We start from the raw sequence: 21,132 nt of genomic DNA on the forward strand, positions 1-21,132 counted from the left end.
CCACCTCCAGCAAATCCAAAGGCCTATCAAACAGGTGACTAGGAAAATTCGGACTTGAGCTGGTAAATAAAAGTTAGTAGCTCCCTAGACAGAGGATTAAAATGAGCAATTTTAACCACTCCAGCCGAGTTTAAATTAACTCATGAACTGGCATATCAATCAGTTGAGGTAATTCAAATGTTAATCAGTTTCAAATGTGCATGCTGCATTAATGGCTAACAGAAAAACTTCAAAATATGTAAGTCTCTGACGATGTCTCGCGTCATTTGACTGCGCAGAGGTGGTGAACATGGAATGAAAGAAAAATTGGTAGAAAATGTGAAAATAGTGTATTGCTTCTGTTGTGTTGTCTCCCTTATTGTCATTCTTTTTCTGTCTTGCTCTTTTGTACGATTCTTGCTTTTTGACAACTAATACCGAGGTCGTTTCTTATGTTTACAACTGAATTGCCTCAAGCTGGTGTTAACTAGTAAATAACTTAATAATATAATTTGGGCTTATTATTGCTGTAGCACTGAAAAGCCTCAGAGGGGGAAAAATGTGTCAGTCATAAAATGCACCCATTGTCTGGAGGGAAGTATCGCCAGATCGGATAATTCCCATTGGCTGGAGTGAAGTGGCATCACTTCCGTTAAAGGTATCAACAGCTTCTGATGCTGTTGCTTTGCCAGCACATAATGTAATTGGGTGCCCCTGTGAATCTTCTCAAATAGCAAGGTTTGAATAATCATATTGTGCTTTAACGCTACACAATTAAATTTCAAGTGATTGTGTCCATGTTAAAAAATTTTTGGAGCTGTAGCAAAAATTCTTCAGATTATGCAGCATGTGTTATTGTAACTTGCCTAACTACGGGTGTATATGTGATATTTCAGAGGACCAATTAGCCTTTTGGTGACTACTTCAGCAGCACACTGCCGAGACCATGGGCGTTTGCGCAGGTTGCCTACTACAGCTGATCTGTCCAGCCTTCATCATTTCTGTGTTGTTTTTATTTATGTTGACATGTTTTGCAGCAGTCTCCAGTTTTGTTAAATGTGCTGCAGCAGTTTTTTTCATCATGAAGGATGTCCCTGCACATTTCACATTTTTGTTCAGTTCAGTGATGGCAAGCACCTGCTCCAGACAACTTTATTCCATGGGAAAGTGAAGTGCTCAAAACACAAGTGCATCTTTTAGAACTCTTTTATTTTTATTCGTTTCTTGCATAAATTATTCCACTTTTTGCATGACGAAATGTGTTTTTGCTGCCGAATATGCATCATTTTGGAGCCATGATACGAAACTTGAGAATTTGCATGACTTTTAATCAGTTAACAGCTCATTATTCAGATAGTCACAGTAATTAAAAATGGTGTTAAAGGGTGTTTCACTGACTAATGATTATTATTTTGCATCATTTGACTGCCCAGAGGTGAGCATGGCATGAAAAATAGATTGGTATAAGATAGCAAAATACTACAGTAGAATTTCGGTGATACAAACCGGTTGGTACGTATTTCGCGATGATACGAATTCGTGAAATTTCCCGGCCAGAGTACACTGTGTATGATGTGCAGAATTTCGGGTGTTCTGAACACTCTGCCTCGCCTCTACGGATAATACGAATGCGCGAGCCGCTGCCGCACCTTTGAGCACTAAGCGCTGCCCGCAAATCGCCGACGTCGCAATCGCTAATCGCGCGGTACACACCGTACGCAGTGAGCGGCGGTGCGCGGCCTGCACATCGCCAAAGTCGCAATCGCTAATCGTGCGGTGCGCACCGCGAGTAGCGAGCTGTGGCCGCACAGCAGCGAATAAATCTCGTCAACCATAAACAGATCTGCGTGAATGCATTTTTCATGCTTCTGCACACGAATTTTGTTCGTTGGGATGATAAAAAATTTCAAATGATAACAATTTTTTTGCAACGCCGTGAGATTCGTATCACCAAGATTCTACCGTACATCTTTTGTTATGTCCTTTCCCATTGTACTTTCCATCTTTCTGTTCTATACAATTCTTGAATTATGGTGACTATAGTCAGATACAACTTAAGTCTACAGTGAAGCTCCGCCCACATTCAGCTGCCGCACACAGAATTCCTCCACGACGAAAAAGTAGTCCGCTGCTGAAGTGTTTCTCGTTACCGGAACAAGAAGCTTATCACAAGAAAAAAAATTATGAGCTCTAGAATTTCGATACATGAATTGTTTGATATAGCCAAACATTAAAAAGCTGATTTCATTCGCTGTTGCGATTGGCCAGCGGAGTAGTACAGGACACAGCGGACGGCGGCCCAGGGTTACAAACTGCTGTTTCTTTAAGTTGTACCCTACTATAGCACAGTTTGTTCTTTTCATACCTTAATTACCTTGAGCAGCAGCTAACTAGCAAATAGCTTTATAAGTGGAGCTAATTTTTTCAACTTATTTTCTTTATTTCTTGGTTACTTAGAGGAACCCTTGCAGGGTTTGAATAGACATTCCCTTTAATGCTCCTTAATTCAATTTTAAGTTATTCTGTCTTTGCTAAGAAATTTCTGCAGTCACGGCAAACATTTTTCAGATTGTGCAGCATGTGTTCCTTGTAAATTTCCTAACTGTGGCTGTGCTTGTGATATTTCAGAGAACCGCATTAGCCTGGTTGCAACAACTTCAGCAGCACTACATTAAGACCATGGCTGCTAGTGCAGATTACCCGCTACAGTGCTGGACACGTCCACCTTTATCACTTATTCTAATTTGCGCTAACATGTCTTGCAGCAATCTCCAGTTTTTTTTTAATGTGCTAGCAGTTTGTATAATGAAGGATGATCCAACACAGTTAATTTTATTTCATTCAGCAGTGACAATCTCCTGCACTGAGGAAAAACTTCAGGTCGCTCTGGGCGTAACGTTCCTGAACATTGGAAAGTGGAAATGGCTTGGTTCTCCGAAGCTCAACTGCAGCAACAGCTGTCTGGGGAAAATGTTTTGCAGGACTGGTGTTGCTGCAGCACATGTACATAGCTTGTTTCGTTTCTTGCTCAGTTGAAGGACGCATGCAGCAGTTGTCACTTTGGGTGAGCATCCTGCGAGATGTGTTGACGCAAAATGCATGTTTGGACAATGATACTCAGTGCCCATACTCTCACTGGAAGAGAGTAATCATCTCTACTAGTCACTTGTAGCTGCTGTAGCTGTGGTTGACTATTTTGGTTTGTTTTCAAGCTAGTGTCGCCAACTGCACACCATTAAGGGCCATTGGTTGCAAGCTGACATGAGTACATTGTCAACACAAGGATTACAGAACACTCGCTAGTCTTCAAAAAAGTGTACGCCTATAGATATAACGTATGTTTCCTTGTATTTATTTTCATGCTTATGCAGCATTTCTGAGATGCTCTGAGATACCATAGAAGTTGTAGTGTTTGCTTGGTTTGTGACTACGAGGACAGTGTGTTTTTGTGACCTTCAAAACATTGTTCTGGACCATGTTTAGCATTGTAAATTTCATGCAGCTAAAGCAGTCAAGGGTTATTCATGGGTGAATATCTACTTATGTGTGGTGAATTTTCTTATGTATAATATATGTAGGCATTTTTCAGTGCAGCCAAATGATGCACTGAGACATATGATGACACCTCACTAAATGACGCATGTATAACCAGACAGTGTGCTTGTTTGTGACCTCTGGCTCCTCGATTGCTGTACAGATGTGGACGAAACTGTCAGCTCACAATGCACGACTGTAATGCATTGTGCTCTCAGAACTTAAGAGAACATAATGTCGTAGCTATCACAATATTTTTCTGCACTTGAGTTGTTCAGCTGTTTCCAATATGAAGCTGTAAATTTTTCGCACCTTGAATACAAGCAGAAGTTGGGTCTGTCCCAAAATTATGTGTCTCCAGTCTGAGTGCATTTTCCTTACTTCTGAAGTCTTGTGAAATATGAGCCAGTTTGTCGTGCTGAATTCTTGCTGGCTATTTTAGCTAAAGAAAAGTGTTTATATAGTCGTTTTGTTTGTTATAACCCTAGAAAAGATGTCGAGTCTTGCATTGCCAGGCAGGTTATTCACGTGCTTTTCTGTAGCCTGCCATTTTTCTTCGAAGAAATGCCCCAGCAAGAACACTTGCATCAAGAAACTGGACTTGCTGAAATTTGTAGCTTGGTGCATGCAGTAGCAAGTGCATTTTATCTAAGAAGCCTGTGACAACACATGGGAAGTGGTGTGGCCTGTGTGTGTTCAGTGGCTTCATTACTTGGTGCACATACTTGGCCGCTCACACCAGCTGCTGACTGTTGGGGTTCCCTGTGTCTTTCCTCATATGCCATCACTTTTGTTTTGGAAGAAATGAGAAACAGTCATCGCAGTTTGTTACAGTTTCAGCGGACATTTATGCAAGCTGGAGAACAGTGCAGAGCTTTGAAGTATGGCCTTGATTACTGAATTAAATACGTCTGCTGATTTCACTGTCGCACTGGTCCCTGAAGGGACATTTCATTAAGCACTTGGGAGGTGTGCTGTCAGTGGAGAATTTTGATTAGCTTTGTCTTGGCCACATTGTCCTAGTCTTTCATGTGCAAAGCTTGAACTGCAATGTACTAGTGTGTTGTGGTATTGTGGGTAATGAACAACCTTCATTTGTTTCATTTGTATTACTGTGACCAGCTATATCATTGCTGATGTTATGCATTGCTTTGATGATTTGTGCATTATACTATTGTATTGCTCTGACAGGTCATATTTTCCATTTTGTCTTTGCCTGCTTCTCATAAAAGTTCAGTGTGGAATCCTTGTACCCATCCTCATCTCTTGTGCATACTCAGGCAGGGCTCGTGTTGACTCTTCCTTCTACAAGTCTCTCTCCTTATGACTGTAACCTAGAAGAGTGGTCATTCAGTGAAGATTTGGAAAATTCTCGGCCTGTGTGCAGCATTATCTGAAAGGAAATACTAACTGCACAGCTGTACAGATGGGATGGGGGAAAAATCGTGGTTCTTCATAAACACAAAGTTAATGTACTCGTAATAGAACTAGTACATCACCCTCAGCGGATGATTGTTTTCAAAGCTGAAGCCACTACTTTGTCCCGTTTCCAAAGTGGTTCTCGAAAAATACCTGGAGACAGAACACATCATTTAATGAATGAACTACTGCCGTATTTGCACATATTTCAGTTATTTATATGCACCTGTAAGGCCCAGTCCGTATTTTGGCACCTTGCAAAGTGAACAAGCTTATAAGGAGACTGTCGTTAATAGTTATTGCAAAAGATAGAAATGACTGTCACAGTTTTTTACCTGTGGTTAATTCAACGTCATGTTACTGGTGTGTTATCAGTTAGAAGCTTCGGATTTTAATTATGCATGTAAATTTGCAGTAAATTCCAAAATCTACATTTCTACATAGATTTAAATAGATGTGAAACGGTTAGCAATATTTTGTGCCATTTCTACATGGGTGTATTCAGTTAGCCGCTGGGGTGTGGTACTGATGATGGGTCTTCGTACTGTGGAATACAAATGTTAATGAGTTGGTGAACTCGGCGGAAGTCTCGAAATGGCTTGTTGAATACTCGTTTGGTCTTTGGGACCTTTTTAAAAATTGTGCTTTGAGTAAAGTGGACAGTATGGAGTCACTAGTAAGTGCGCTTAGCTGACATGCAGTAATTCTTATTAATATACTTGGTGCCCCAGCTAACTTGAGCCAAGGGTTAAAAAATAGATTATTAGAGACAGGTAAGTAAAACAAGTTTCGTATTGGTGGCAGCCATCTTGCGCACCACAGGCAAATTTTTGTTTCACAATTAATTGTTCAATTCATAGTTATGGCGGTGGTTTCTCGTCTGCGTCAGCCAGCAGCACACATGACAGTGCAAGTTGCCGCCGCCAACATATTGGCTTGCTGCTGGCACGGGGCCATCGAGTCAAGGCTGTAGATGATTTCGTTTGCTCAAACTACGCTTGAGAGCAGCACAATCTTGGTGCGCGAATGCGTTGGTCACGTGTTTTATTTTGTATTTTGAGGGCTTTCTTTGGATCTGGAAAAAAAAAAGACGTGAAGGTTTCCTTTCATAAATGATGGAATGGGGGTTTGTGAAGGTGCTCGACAACTCTTCAAATGCAATTTGTTCTCTAAAGTCAATATTAATTTATTTAATTAAACGTAATTGAGCTATTAATTAATTGCAAAGCAAGAGATTGCCTGTGGTGCGCAAAATGGTTGTCCTCAATATGCACCTCTCTCTGATAATTTTCTAATCCTTGGCTCCAGTTAATTGTGACACCGGGTATGTGATGCAGATACTTCGCACTGGTTAAGCTGCAGTGTCGAAAAAACGAGAACGAGGGCAGTGATAGAAAACTTGTGCCACATCTGTCATTGTGCAGTTGTGATGACTGAAGTGTGCACTGTGCTGAAAGCTCTTCAAATTATGCCTTTCTCAGAAGCCATTCATTGTCTGTTCTGCATGCCTTCAGATGTGAAGAGCAGTGTGCCCGTTCTTCCCTTCTCGTGCGAGACTTGTGAAGATGTGTTCCTCACACAAGACCTCTTGGAGGTGCACCGTCAGCGCCAACATCCCCACGGACCGCCGGGAAAGCATTGCTGTACCTACTGTCCCTACTCCAGCGACTTCAAGTAAGCCAAGGCTTGACTGCTTACCATGGTTTCGTGTTGCTAAGTCATGGATACCCCTCCAGCATGGGTGTTATGAGGGGTACTGGGTTGTTACAAGAGACAACCATGTCACTGCATCAGGATTTAATGCTGGTGTGTAGAAGCTCCCACTCTGTTTTTGTGAAGTAAAGAAGCGATACCAATAGCTGTATGACATTTTGTAAAAGCTGTATAAGGCAAGAGCAAAACATAGTTCAACCACTTGCAGCACTTTAAATTTCCTACTAGTGCACTCGATTATGCTGCAGGTGACATTTAACGATTAGCTCCTTCTACAGTGGGAGTTCATTTGGGTTCTCTCGATCGCCTCTCAGTTGCCCAAAATTCGGTCGCACTGGTTTTGACGCCTGAAGAACATGTATCTCTTGATGTAACTTGGTTCATGACACCATCTGTCAGATGAACTGCAAGGTTCCACGCAATGATGCACTGCAGCGAAGTCTGTACCCTTACATCGACATCCGACATACCTTTAATGAATGGCAAAGGGACATACGTTGGGCATATATCTTACATGACTTGTTTGTTTGTTTCTGTTCTCTGCTCTATCTCCAGATGAAAATGGTGACTCGACAGACTTTAGTCAGGGGTACTCATTCCAGCTGGGAAACCCTTTTCCAACTGAATTTCCAGCTGGAGTGACATTTTCCAGCTGGAAACAAGAACGTTCCAGCTGGTACACTTTTCCAGTTCAATAATCCAGCTGGGACTTGAAAACGGGTTAAGACCCACAGTGCGGTGAGTCCGGCGGAGAAAGTGAGCAGGGAATAAGGCAGCGGCAAGCAATGGCGACGCAGAAAAGTAGGAGACGGCGTGAAGAGGACACTGGCATCGCGGACACAAGCACAGGAGAGAGGCACAATCACGGAAGAGCACGCAGGAATATCGGTACTGTTGGCAACAAAGGCTTTAGCAGGAACAGGGGCACCGCAAATTTCAGTCTCTGGCACGGGATTCGGCAACATGGAGAGCGCTACTTGAGCCCGAGCACAGTCGATGACCGCGTCATGAAGCGATAGGAAGTCCCAGCCCAAGATGATAGAATGCGAACATGACGGCAGAACGATGAACTCAACCAAATATAGGATGTCTGCTATGACTACTCGAGCAGTGCACGCTGCTAACGGCTGGATGAGGTGCGCACTTGCAATTCGTAACGACAGGCCAGAAAGGGAAGTCTTCACTTTCCTCAAAGATCGGCAAAGCGCTGCATCCATGACAGAAACCGCAGCACCGGTGTCCAAAAGCGCCATCACAGATACGCCCTCTACAAAAACTTCAATTAAATTGGCGGCAGACAGACGAGGCCTTTCAAATTTCGACGACTGCGCAGTTCTCGCCTCAGGAACTGCGGCACCTAGTTTTCCTCTTGAGTGGTCGAGGGACACCGTCGCATCGGAGAGATGGAGCGCCGACGTGGAAAAGGGGAACGGCGTCCAGAGAAGGAGGTGCGCTCAGGAGACAGAGAACGGCTTAGGGGCGGCTCAGCAGGAAGTGAGTACTGACGCTGGGACCAGTAACCGGAAACTTCAGGAGGTGTTCGGGAGATGTTCATGCGTCAACGGCAAAGCCGCGCCACATGACCTGGCAAGCCACAGAAGTAGCAGATCGGGCGGTTGTCAGGCGTGCGCCAGGAGTTTCCCAGTTGAGCAGGCGGTCGATTATTGTCAGGCGTGCCCCAGGAGGTTCGCAGATGAGCAAGTGGCGAAATAAAAGTAGCGGGCTCTCGAACGGGACCAGGAGGCTGAGCATAGGTAGGTGGACGAGGTCGCGCAACAGCGTCCGCATATGTCAGCGGGGCCGCAAGAGGTGTGGGCTGAGGGGCCTGCGGAAGAGCTTCAGCGACCTGTTCTTGAATGATGTGCCGCAAATTCGGAGTTATGTGTGGTGATGGCTCTTGATGGCGGGAAATAAGCGAGAGCTGGCGAGCAACTTCTTCTCGAATGAAGCTCTTGATGTGCGGCAGGAGCGATGACTGGTCTCTTGCATCGGTCAGGCCAGCAAGCGAGTCGACGTTCGTGGTATGTTCGCGTGTCAGAGCCCTCTGCTTGCGTAGTTCGTCGAAGCTCTGACACAGGGTGACGACTTCCATGACGGTGCGCAGGTTTCGCGCCAACAACATCTGAAAGGCGTCGTTATCAATGCCCTTGAGAATATGCCTGATCTTGTCGGCTTCGGGCATCTGAGCGTTCACCCTCTTGCACAGATCGACGACATCCTCGATGTAACTCGTGAAGTTCTCGCCAACCTGCTGTGACCGCGCACGCAAGCGCTGTTCGGCACGGAGTTTTCTGACTGCCTGGCGGCCGAATACCTCTGAGAAGTTAGATTTGAAAACAGACCATGATGTAGTATCCGCCTCGTGGTTCCGATACCACAGATTCGCAACGCCCGTCAGATAGAAAATCACATTGTTCAGTTTGGTTTCCGCGTCCCACTTGTTGTATGCGCTCACCCGCTCATACGATGTGAGCCAATCTTCAACATCATGGTCGTCCGTGCCACTGAAGATAGCGGGGTCTCGCTGGCGGAGAGAACCAGCACAGATGACGGCGGCCAGGCTCACTTGGACGGCTTGGTGGTTAGGCATCGCGGTAGGGGGTAGCGTTCGGTTGCGGAGTTCCAGGGCGAGAGGACGTTACCCGGCACCTGCACCAAATGTAAGGTGGGGTTTATTCTGAGCAGCTTCCTAACGGGAGCAGGGCCAACAGCGGGTCAGCTAGTCCAGCCGAGAGCGTGTGCCAGGCGATGACCATACAGCTCGCGCATATGCTCATCGTCTTCTTTACAATGGAGCCAGGAGCATGCATCCGGCGATGACCATGCAGCTTGTGGATATGCTCGTCGTCTTCTTTACACTGATAATTAACTTTTTTTTAACTATCACAGCTAGGCAACTCGTTGCAACTAGATATTTGTAGCCGGTCGTTAGTAAACGCCATATCAGTTTTTTTTTAAAATGCAATTACCCTTGGCGCTGTGGCTTCACAAAATTTGGCCTTTTTGGCTAGTTACATGCACTGGAAAGGTTGCTTTGCCCGCATGCTTTTTTAAAACTCTATTTTGCCACGATATAGCCAGATTTTATCGAGCCACAGGGCCAAAGATAATCGCGTTTTAGAAATTCTAAAAACCAATGGCTATCGCTAACGGCCGGCTTCAGATCTCTAATTGCAACTAGGTGCCTAACTCTACCGGATAAAAAGTTAATTATTAAACGTTAAGTTAACCAGCTTACTACTAATGATGATTCAGCGGTTTTCTGGTGTCCACCAACACTGGTAATACTGTGCAGAAAAAGCCATATCATTACCTCAAAAAACCTGTTTTTTTAAATTTTTGAAACTTCCCTGAAACATCTGGTATTTCCTCGCAGCTTTTCTAAGAATTAGTGCAGATTGCAACACAAACAACCTGTACTCAGAAAAGGTTCGAAAGCAAAATGGAGCCATCTTTAGCTCAGCCTTTTCTTGTGTAGTTGCAGAGAGCACAAATAGTGCAGAAAATGCATATTTCATTAACTTGTATTTTCTTTTTTATGGGATTTCATTCCAGTGCTTGTGCAAGCATTTCAAATTTTCCTACCAAATGGACGCACCCTGCACTGTCGTCACTGACTTGCCCTTGCATGCTCTACAAAAATGCTGCTATGGCGATGGTAGCTACTTCATTGATGCTTTTAGTTGATGTTAAATGTGGCGCAAAATTTCAGTGCAAATGTTGCAGTAGGCAAAGTGCACGATTGACGCTGGATTACGGGGCAGTACCTAATTTGTAAATTGTTGCCCATTTTTCAAATAGTTGATGTGCTTAGAGGTAGTATTAAAAAACTTAAATGGTAAAACTGACTTGTTCAGTGGAAAACGGGAAAAACTTCGAAATGGTAGATGATGAGTGCCTCGCGTCTTTTGACTGCAGGGGCAACACAACATGAAAAAAAGTAGCTATAAGACACAAAAATGGCTTAGTTCTGTTGTCATGTCCTACAATAGAGTATCAGTCTAATGGGGTTGGGAAAATTATTCATATCATTAGAGTCTATGCAGAAGCATGGGAAATGCATCCACTCAGATCTGTTTACGGCTGACAGGATTTATTTGTGGCCATGAACGCTGTACACTGCTCGTGGCCTATACCACGACTTGCAATTGCACCATCGCCAGTGTGCGTACCTCGCTTCGCCACTCAATGCTCGGAATGATTATTGTATACGACTGTCGATCATGGCGTTGGCAATGTGTGGGCAGCGCTAAGCGAACACTTGAGTGTCTAGTCACAGTTTGCACGTTCATATCATTCATAGCAGAATGGTAGTGTTTGGAAGATCCGAAATTGTGCACATTGTACGCAATGCATTGGTTAGGAAATTTTATAAATCCGTATCAGCCGTAATTGTATCATCGATCCTCTACTGTATATTCTTTCTTTTTATTGTCTTGGTCTTATCTACAGTCCTTGCTTGGTGACAATTAATACTGAGGTCATATTTTCGTTCATACCTTATTTACATCAAGCAGCAACTAGTTAGCAAATTGACTCTTAAAGGGGCTCTGAAAGGGGCTCTAATAAAGTTTTGGTATGCCTGTGATGGTAAAGGACACTGCTTCACAAATATCCTCCAGCAAGAATTTTTTTATGCGCTTTGTAGATGCTGAGTTATCTGTAGTCAAAATTTGAATTTCAATGTCTTCGCACCTTTCCCTCTCCTCCCATCACTTTTTGAATGCTTAAAGGTAAGGTTGCCACTCTTCCGCTGGCCCCACCACCGGAGCTATGCCACTTATTGGCAGCAGCCATGGTAGCTGCCTGACGTCTGAGAAGAATCTAACGAATAGCCATCTCTGAACAGGCATATGAAGGAGCAATGTGACGGAGGGGGGTGCGAGCAGAAAAAAAATGTTGCCGGAAAGGGCTCGCCAACTTTTGTGCAATTATGGGTTCTCTGCTGCGTGTCGAAGCATATTATTTATTTCACACAGGTGTTCATGACAAGCCAGTGCAGTCATTGAGCGAGTTGATGAGCTCTTCTCAGAAGGAGCTTCAAAGCTCTTTTTATTGCTCTTAGGTGAGCCCTAGCCAAGTTTGAATAGACGCATGTGCTTTGCTGCCCATTTTAGATGGTGAGGAGTCTCTCTTGTCATTGCAAACATTTTTCAGACTATGAAACATATGTGCTCTTTGTAATTTGCTTAACTGCAGGTGTACTTGTGATATTTCAGAGAACTGCACTGGCCTCGTTGCAATGACTTCAGCCGCACTGCCTGAGAACACTGTTGCTCGTACAGCTTGCCTGCTGCAGATTCCAACCTGTCCAGCCTTCGTTTTTTGTGTCAGTTGATTTATGCCATGTTTTGCAGCAATTTCTAGTTTTGTTAAATGTGCTGTAGCAGTTTGTATCGGGAAGGCAGGCCCAATGCAGTCAATATTTCATTTAATTCAGCGTGCATAAGCTGCGCACTGAGCAACCACCTCGGGTGGCTCTGGATGTCAACTTGCTTGGCATCGCCTTTGTGTTGGCACTTACTTGACCTGTGTTATTTTAGTGTATGTGATGTCCCACTCCTGCGACGGCCTCAAATGTGAGGCCAGCAGTATGTTCAAATAAATAAATAAATAAATAAATCTAAAATTGGAAATGGTAGGGTTCTTGGAACTGTAACTAGAGCAACAATTGTCTCAAAACATGTTTTTTCAAGACATAATGCTGTAACATATGAAACCCGTTTCAACATTTTTTTACCGTTTGAGGACGTGCAACGGTTGTTTCACTTCAGCCGACCATCCTGTAATTGCAGCCCTGCAGGTGTTGATTCAAAACGGGTATTTAGATACTCATTTTCAGTGCTCATGCTCTCATCAGAAGAAAGGAATCATCTCTGTTCGTCATTTGTAGCTGCTGTAGCTGTGGTTGAGCATTTTGGTTCTTCGTTTTTGTTCACAGTACAGTGTTATAATGCAATTTGCTCTTGGAACTCCTCAACAGAACATTGTGTTGTAGCTAATATGTTTTGCAGCTGTCTCCAAAATGATGCTGTCACTTTTTCCTCATGCAAGAGCTTCTTGAACATGAGTCAGTTTTTCACACTGAACTCCCCCCTGGCTATTGTTGCAACGAAAGATATTTATATATTGTTTTTATATGCATAACCTAAGTTATATAGTCAATTTTGAAATCACTCAACAATTATATGCTTTTTTCTGGAAAGTAATATTTTCTATGTAGAAAAGCACTTGCGATAAAGAAATTGGACGCTCAAAACTGTAGCATAATGCACTGCACTCTATACCATACATATTTGTCCCTTTTTGTACCATTTAGCCCTACATCCAGAAGGCAACGTGGGGCTATGAAGTGCGACCTTGACCACTGAATTAGTTACATTTGCCGTTTTTATAGTAGCACTTATCTCTCATGGAACATTTTTGTGAAACATTGGGGGATCTGCTGTTTTCTGAAGATTTAAACTAATTTTGCCTTGGCTGCACTGTCTTAATTTTTCACATGCAAATCTTGAACCGCAGCATACAAGTGCATCACTTTTCTACTGTGGGTTGTTATCAACAATACTGTACAGTACATCGTTTCATTTGTATTGCTTTGCCAGGTTATATTTTGACTGGCGTTATTCTATTTCTGTGGCAGGTTATGCATTATTGTATTGCTTTGACAGTTTGTATCATAGTGCATTTTGTCTATGCCTGTTTCCTTGATCAGTTCAGTATGGAGTCCTTTTGTCCGTCCACATTACCTGTGTATATCCTATCCAATGTCTATGTTAGCTCTGTTTGTCTTACATGTCTCCGCCCTTTGACAACAGTCCAGAAGACTTCCTATTTCATGAAAACTTGGAAGATTCTTAGCCTGTGTTCAGCATTATCGGAAGGGCGACAGCCACACATTGGCATAGATAAGAAGATAAAATTGAAGTTTTTATCAAAACACAAAGTGAATACACCCGTAACTCGGCTCAGAAAACACATTCTACAGATCCTGGTTTTCATGGTTAAAGCCACTACTTTCATTTTTTTCCAGTGCAGTTCTAAGATATTTTCTGGAGACAGAACATGATATTTAATGAAAGAACTACTGACATATTTGCACATATTTCAATTATTTATGAGCACCTGTAAGGCCCAATCTGCCAGAACCTTTCACAATGTGAACAAGATTAAAGTTTAGAAGAAAGCTTTTACAACTTAATGTTATTTTATTTCAAGCAACAAATTCCAGAAACATTCAGAGTCTGCAATACTGCATAGCTTTAACTGAATAAGTGGGTGGCAATGTTTTGCACAACTTCCACACAGGTGTATTTAGGTAGAACTGCAGGTTATGCAAGACTGATGACGTGTATTCAAGCAGTGCAATGTAGGTGATTATGATGAGTTGTGAATTCGAGATGAGTCTGCATAGTTACGCTTAAATTGGCTTCATGAAAGCTTATTTAGTCTTTGGGACCTCCTGAAAAATTGTGCTTTGAGGGGAGCAGAGAGATGGCAGTCACGAGTAAGAGTATTTAGGTGGCATGCATTTGATATTAGTACAAATACACAGTGCAGGTACTTCATACAGGCGAGCACACATTGTTTAAAGGAAGAGCACGGCAGTGATGGAAGCTTGCACCTAGTCAGTTGTGTGCTTGTCATGACTAAACATTTGATAAAAAGTGAACACTCAGCTGAAAGCATTGCTAATTATCATGTTTTTTTTTTTTTGAAGCGATGTTTATTGCCTCAGGGCATAAAAACTGTGAAGTGAGAGATGAGTAAGATGCTTAAATAAATGAAAAAGGTGGGCTGATTTGATGAAATCAAGAAGTGAACGATGGTATGGACCCTGTGTCCAGGCAATATAGGAATCCGGATTGTCCGGTGAGAGTGCCACTGCCGCCAGGTGCCGAATTCTTGTCGGCTCCAGTGCCGGACAGTCCCACAACAGGTGGTGGATATCCGCCTCACAGTCTCTGTTCTTGCAGACTGGACACCCGGGGCGGGGATATAAATCTTTGAAATGCGGGCACTTGCTAATTATTTGTTCAATGGGTTTTCGTTCTCTCGCCCATTTCCCCTCAGAGGTCAACAGCTGTGTGCCTGCCTCACTCATCTCGTGTGAGACGTGTGATGACGTGTTCTCCTCGATAGACCTCTTGGACAAGCACCGACAGCGTGAGCATCCCCAGGGGCGGCCGGGAAAGTACTGCCGTACCTACTGCCCATACTCCAGCAATGTCAGATAAGTGGAGTTTTGACTGATCGCCACATTTTCATGTTTCTGGGACATTAATGTGCCCCCCCCCCCCCCCCCCCCCTTAGCAACATAGCTTTTTTCAGAATTCTGATCTGATTCCACATTGGGGGCGTGTTTTTTAAGGCTGCTGTGACAAAATGGAATGGCAGTTCTACTTTCATTGTTTCCATGAGGTGAAGAAGTGATTGTGATTATTGTACAGCACTTTGTGAACGAAACTGAGCCCCTGAAGGAGATTTCAGAGCAGTACCCTCCTTCACAGGTGGAGAATTGCCTTCACTTATCGGGGCAAAGAAAGCTTACCGAATTCCAGTGTTTCTCAGTAATTGCCTGCTGCACCTCTTGTTTCGGGCACTCCCTTGTGTTCTACATTTGACTGATGATGCGATGTAGTTGGCAGTTATGGCTGTGGTTGGAAGTGTGTCAGATGGCTCCAGTTAATTTGTCTTTCCACAGTAAACTGGATATATCCGATCAATGTTTCTAGGGTACAACTGAGACTATCCGATCAATGTTTTTAAGGTACGACTAAGACATCTTCATGTCATACAAGGCATTTTACATGTAAGGTCAAGGTCTCTTGTGAGTACAGCTGTCGTGGGTACGTCGGTTCATCTTTCTCCATCCACTGTTAGTCGTAGAAGTAGGCCAATTCAAGTTGATGTGATCACCTAATGCAGGTTGTACAGTAGCATGATTTGAAGCATAGCGATCTCTGTAGTATTCCTTGGACATTTAGTCCTTGTTCAATTATCTGCTTCATTTTGTCCTCGTAGTCCACTTTTGTTATTGTATCTACAACAGTAGTTACATCTTTGATTCACAATTTTTTTTTTCCTCTTCACGAAGAAAAGCAGTGAACTATATCTTTGCTACCCTGCAACAATCACCATATGGTTGCATTTGTGCCATTTGCCGAAGGTCATCTGGTTGTAGCGCATGAACTGCAAAATTTTTGTTGGCTATTTCCATGAGAAGATGAGGCACATGTGTTTTGCTGCCCAGTGTCATTAAGCACTAAATGTAGTACGTACAGGGGCGATGGAGAGAAGCATGAACACATCAGAGCCTAGGCACCCCGCTGTTCGCATTTCTTTTCATCATGTTTTTACTTCGGTGGTAGCAAAAAGACAGTAGAGTCGTCCGTCATGCATTCTAGGACAACTATCCTCTTTTTCTTACCACTGAGGTAAAAGTGTGATGAAAAGAAATTCCAACAATGGAGCACGTTATGCGCTGCATTGTTCGCGTTCCTTTCTGTTGTGATAGTACCGTATAGTCTTGTGCAAGGGCTGCACTCTCATGGGCTGTGCCGCCTATTCTGGACTAGGTAGTAATTGAAAAAAATACACTTTTTTTAACTATAATCCTAGAGTGCAAAATATGAAGACAAATGAAAATGAGGCGAGGCAAACACGGCGCTGACTAACAATTGCTTTATTCACAATGGACAAAATTTGTAGACTGCAGAAAAAGTTAGAACTATCAACGAACACTCCCTGAAGTTAAAAAATGACTGTAAAAAGTTTCAACCAGTACCAGCGTGACAAGTTCGCACACGCCCCAGCCCCTAAAACCAAAAAGAAAACAACAACAAAAACGCAAGGTGAAGATGGCACAATGCACCATCGTAGTCAATCAGGCCTTCCAGTCGCAGGATCCAATCTCATTTTTGTGGGGCATCACTGTAGCCTTTTCCACCAAGCTTCGCCGTCTTCAAGTTTTCGAACCAGCTCATCCAAATTTTTGTGCTCCAGGAGTTTTTTAAATCCGTGTGCGGGCCGCACCTTCGTAATTCACACCTTTTTTTTTAAGTGTGTCCCTTACAGGAGTTTATATGGTATCTGGGAGGCTACATATGCTCTGAGGAAGCTGTGTAGCTGGATACCTCTGACGTTGTACCATCACCTGCTTCGTACCAGCACCTGTGAACGTAGTGTGGAACTGAGCAGCTTTCTTCTTTTGCATGCATACAGGACTGGGTGTGCAGAAGCTGGCTTTTGTCATTTGGGAGGGCATTCAGATGTGTGTGTTTCACTCCTTCATTGTTCTCGTTCTTTTATCTCTGCACCCAGGGCCTATCATGCCAAGCACGAGATGACGCACACTGGGAAGCGGCCCTTCGTGTGCAAGATCTCCCAGAAGGGCTTCAAGCTCTCCTGTGATCTTAGGCGCCACCTGCTGGTTCACACGGGGGACAAGCCACATGAGTGCAATGACTGCGGCCGGTGCTTCACTGACTCGTCGAGCATGATGCGTCACCGAAAAATAGTGCACTCGGACGATGGTAGAGTCGCACCCTCGTGTCCCCACTGCGGAGTGGGGTCCACCCAACTGAGTAACCTCAAAAAGCACTTGCTGAGGCACACAGGAGCATGGCCACATGTCTGCTCTCAATGCAGCCTGGGGTTCAGAGACATCAGCAAACCCAAACGTCATGAAAATGCGACACACGATCTCCCCCACTCGCTGAAATGCCCGCGCTGCGGCAAAAACTTGGCCACGGTGTGCAGTCTAAGAAAACACATGCGCAACTTACATAGTTGCACTAGAAAGGATAACACGCAGGACAATCATTGAGTGATGAAGGCGCTAGGAAGAGATGCCACACATCTAATTTCAGGTTAGATGCATTATTTTTGAGGATTATTACACATGAAAGAAAAAATTGGCGGTGGTTTAGCTTTGGATAAACCTGGAGTGACACGATAGCTACAGCTGGCTGTGTGGGACTTGCTCAGTTGAATCGCAAAGTCATCTTTCGCCGCTCCGTTTCGCTGGGCGATCCTTCTTCATCTTCGTCTAACTTGACACGACGCATGCGCACAGCTGTGGCAGCTCGGTTTCGCCGACGCGCCGCGCCGCCGGCCGCAGCAGCTGCTCTGCACCACGTGGCTGGTCAGGTGACCAACCACGTGAGAACCATGTGTTCAGCCACAGCACCACGCCGCCGGCCGCTGCTCCGCATCACGTGACCAACCACGTGACAGCGTGGTGGCGCAGCCACGGTGTGGTAGTGCAGCCATGCTGAAGGCTCGAAATGCTACTGTAATGTAGCTATCACTACAAAAAAAAAAAAACGGGAACTGAAGGCTGCAGTTATCTTAGGTACCTATAGAACTTCCTCAACAATACAACATTTGGGAATGCAAGGTACAGACGCATAAAGTCTGGCTGCTTTGAGATATTGGAAAAAAAATGTGTTCGTCTTCAGGGAAGAGGTTATATTTGGATGTTTTTCACTCGAACAGAAATGCGTCTGAAAATGGTTGCAAGGAAGATTTCAGCACCAGAAGAGCAAATAAACTGCCTACATTTACTGGAGAAACTCGTGTCAATGTGGCTCTGGAGCAATGGTGTTACAAAATCTAGCGCTACTTTGCTGTAAATGCTCACTTGCCATCTGATATACTTTGAGCATAGTTTTCCTGTCATTTGTATGTCACCTGCATCATGGGGCCTCGTTTAATTCCAGTCCATGGTGGATGATTAGGGACCGCACCCAGAACACCCCGAGCAGGATTTTCAAGATTCATGCTTGAAGCATAAAAGTGCGTGTTTTTCTTTTAATTGTAAGAGAATGAATGTGTGCAGAGATATCATTGGGTGTAGTGACTGAGGAAATTCTAGTTCAGTACCCATTGGGAGAGCATAAACGGTGCTTAATTATACAGAGGATTGTGTGATCAAATGTTACTGTTCTAACTTGCAAATATAATAAATCTTAGTCAAATCACTTACCGTCAGCGCTAAACTTTCAAGACTGATAACTCCCTGACCTGCCATGGTGACCCAATGGTTAATGTGCTGAGCTATGCTAAGAAGGGCAAGAAAGGAGGCAGTTGCTGGCTCTGCATCCCCCTCATTCTTCTAACTCGACCCCACCACTTTCCCCAAGAACCACGGGCAAGCTATGCTAAGCTGAGATATGCTAAGCTATGCTAAGCCTATAGACACAGATGGAACCCCCCCTTCGACGATCATGTTTTGGTGAACAAAAAACACAAATTGCCCGTGCACTTCAAAGAACTCCAGGCAATTGAAATTAATCAAGAGCCCTCCACTAAGGCATCTCTCATAGCCAGTGATGGAGTTAGGTTTAGGATGAAAAACCTTGTATACCATACCATAATATCTCTATGATTGTCAAAAGTTTAGATTTCCTCGTTGTCATCGCTAAAGAATTCATGTGGACGCACAAAGATACATGTTGTAATTACAATTGAAAAACAAGACTAAGCAATCCACATATCACTGGAGCCTTTTGTTATGGGCAGGTTAGTGTGAATTTGAGTAGTGTATTAAAGGCATATTTTTCATTTATCATTTGTGGTGCTTCATCATAATGAGGTTTATATTGTTCATAGCAATTAATATTCTACTAAATAATGGATGCATTATGTGCTATCGCCACCGAATTGCCCTAATGTGCCGTACAAGGATTCCACAATAGCAGTTGTATCTCCTTCATTGATGGTTTCATTGATGAGAAATGGGTGAAATTTTGATGTACATATCGCAGTAGGGAAGCACAATGGCATTGGCGCCACTCACACTTTAGAATAGGGCAGTAACTACTATCTGAACCTAGCATGTAAAAAGCTCCTCTGCAATGGACTGGGTGTGTTCGTAAGGTCAACTGAAGTAGTGGGGCCTCTGATGAGTATACATGAATAGCAGCACTAGCTTCTGTATCAGAAGCACTTCACTAAGCAACATACCTCTCTTGGGCATCTCAGCAAAATCTAATATGTCCTGGAGAAAACTAACGCCCATTGATTTGTAAGGCAAGTGCTTTTAGTATGTTCCACTGTACAGGATGTCCTGTGTACATCAATTACTCAATGGTTTGGTACATTTTGTAGTTCTGTCAAGTTCGAGCATTATATGTGCATTACAAGGTTCTATGCTGTTCCCAAAACATGTACGCATGTTTCAAGGAATGGCTAGATATGACTATTCCTGAAGTAAGTTTTCAGCACAACTCAAATGTTTGGTGAGGATATCATATACCGCTGTGACAGTTTGAACTTTGCACCAATAACTAGATAATATGTATAGTGTTAACAATATATAGGAAGTTGGTTGTTGATTGTGCAGGGAATCACGCAAAAATGAGTGAAAGATGCAAAACACACGAATAGCTCTTTTCAGAGCAATAAAATGAGTTGAGTGCGCACCCAGTCTCTATTACTGTTCCTTCGTGTGTTTTCGTCTTTCACCTTTTAGACAGTTTAGCGAGGTTCAAACTGCATATGACATGTATACTGTCGGGATCAAAAGTGGTGTGTCTACCACGCAAGCTTCAAGTAGACTGCAGGGTACCACCACGGCCATGCTTGGTGTAGAGGGTGAACCATACAAAGGGGTGGGGGGGTCTGTTTGTACAGCGCCCTCTACAACATAGCGCATATTTTCGAAGCGAAAACCCTCGTTCGCAGATTGCACTTTCTCAGTCGTTTGAAGCGAAAAGGAGATGCTTTATTATCTGTACGAGAGGGAAGTTGTTGAAAGGACACTGTTGAAAATTTCCACTGCATGGCTCTAGGGCACCATGGTCACAACCCCTCAGCTGCAGCGCGGGTCACTATAGCTTATCCACAGTATAAAATACTGGCTGTCTCCCCTTTTGTGTTCAGAGCAGGGGTGCAAACACAAGGAGCAGGTCGAGAGAGGTACAATGGCGCAAGCACCGTGGATGCAAGAGAATGCACGTACCCTTTCGACAACCACACACTATTTCGAAAGCTGATGGTAACCGGTGAGGATCAGGGACACACAGATTAAGGAGCATCCCCTTCTCTCCGTTTCTAAAGAGAATACAAAGAAGTGCGACTTACTCATCTTCCCTCGCGCTAACCGTTTCTGTTAGCAGAGCAGGCAGTGAAAACGCGCTCTGTGAACAAGGATTTTCGGTTTCGAAAAATTCCTGCAAGTCAACTTTCCTGCAATTTTGCTGTCCTGGCGCATGCGCAGGCCGTTACTGGAATAAGGAAACTTGGCACTGCGACGCAACTCTGTCGAAGCTCGAGTGGCTTGGACCGCTTTTGCTCCCGAGAGCACCCAAGACATTTATGCGATGATTAAAGCGGCGAATACACCGAAGCGGACCGCGACAATCTAGGCAAAGAGGCGCCAACTCGAGCCTGGTTTAACAATTCCACGCATCGCGCTGCCGTATTCAAAAACGCCTGCCCATTGACTAAAACATTTCATTCGCCGGAAAGAACTTGGAACGA

General features: G+C 43.9%; 1 protein-coding gene and 1 long non-coding RNA gene across 3 annotated transcripts in view; one reads left to right on the forward strand and one right to left on the reverse strand.

The window, feature by feature from the left end:
- Window positions 1-18,213, forward strand: part of LOC144104566 (uncharacterized) — a 28,649-nt gene extending 10,436 nt beyond the window's left edge. For both annotated transcript variants that reach the window (XM_077637656.1, XM_077637655.1), the window contains exon 4: window positions 16,969-18,213. In XM_077637656.1, coding sequence (XP_077493782.1) covers window positions 16,969-17,473 — 505 coding nt within the window. In that variant the 3' untranslated portion in view covers window positions 17,474-18,213. The remainder of the gene's footprint in view (window positions 1-16,968) is intronic.
- The window catches only part of LOC144104567 (uncharacterized), a 37,149-nt gene that overhangs the window by 14,814 nt on the left and 1,203 nt on the right, over window positions 1-21,132 (reverse strand). The gene's annotated exons all lie outside the window — the stretch shown is intronic.

Source organism: Amblyomma americanum, chromosome 9 (assembly GCF_052857255.1).
Source record: "Amblyomma americanum isolate KBUSLIRL-KWMA chromosome 9, ASM5285725v1, whole genome shotgun sequence".
In the NCBI taxonomy this organism is placed as follows: Eukaryota; Metazoa; Arthropoda; class Arachnida; order Ixodida; family Ixodidae; genus Amblyomma; species Amblyomma americanum.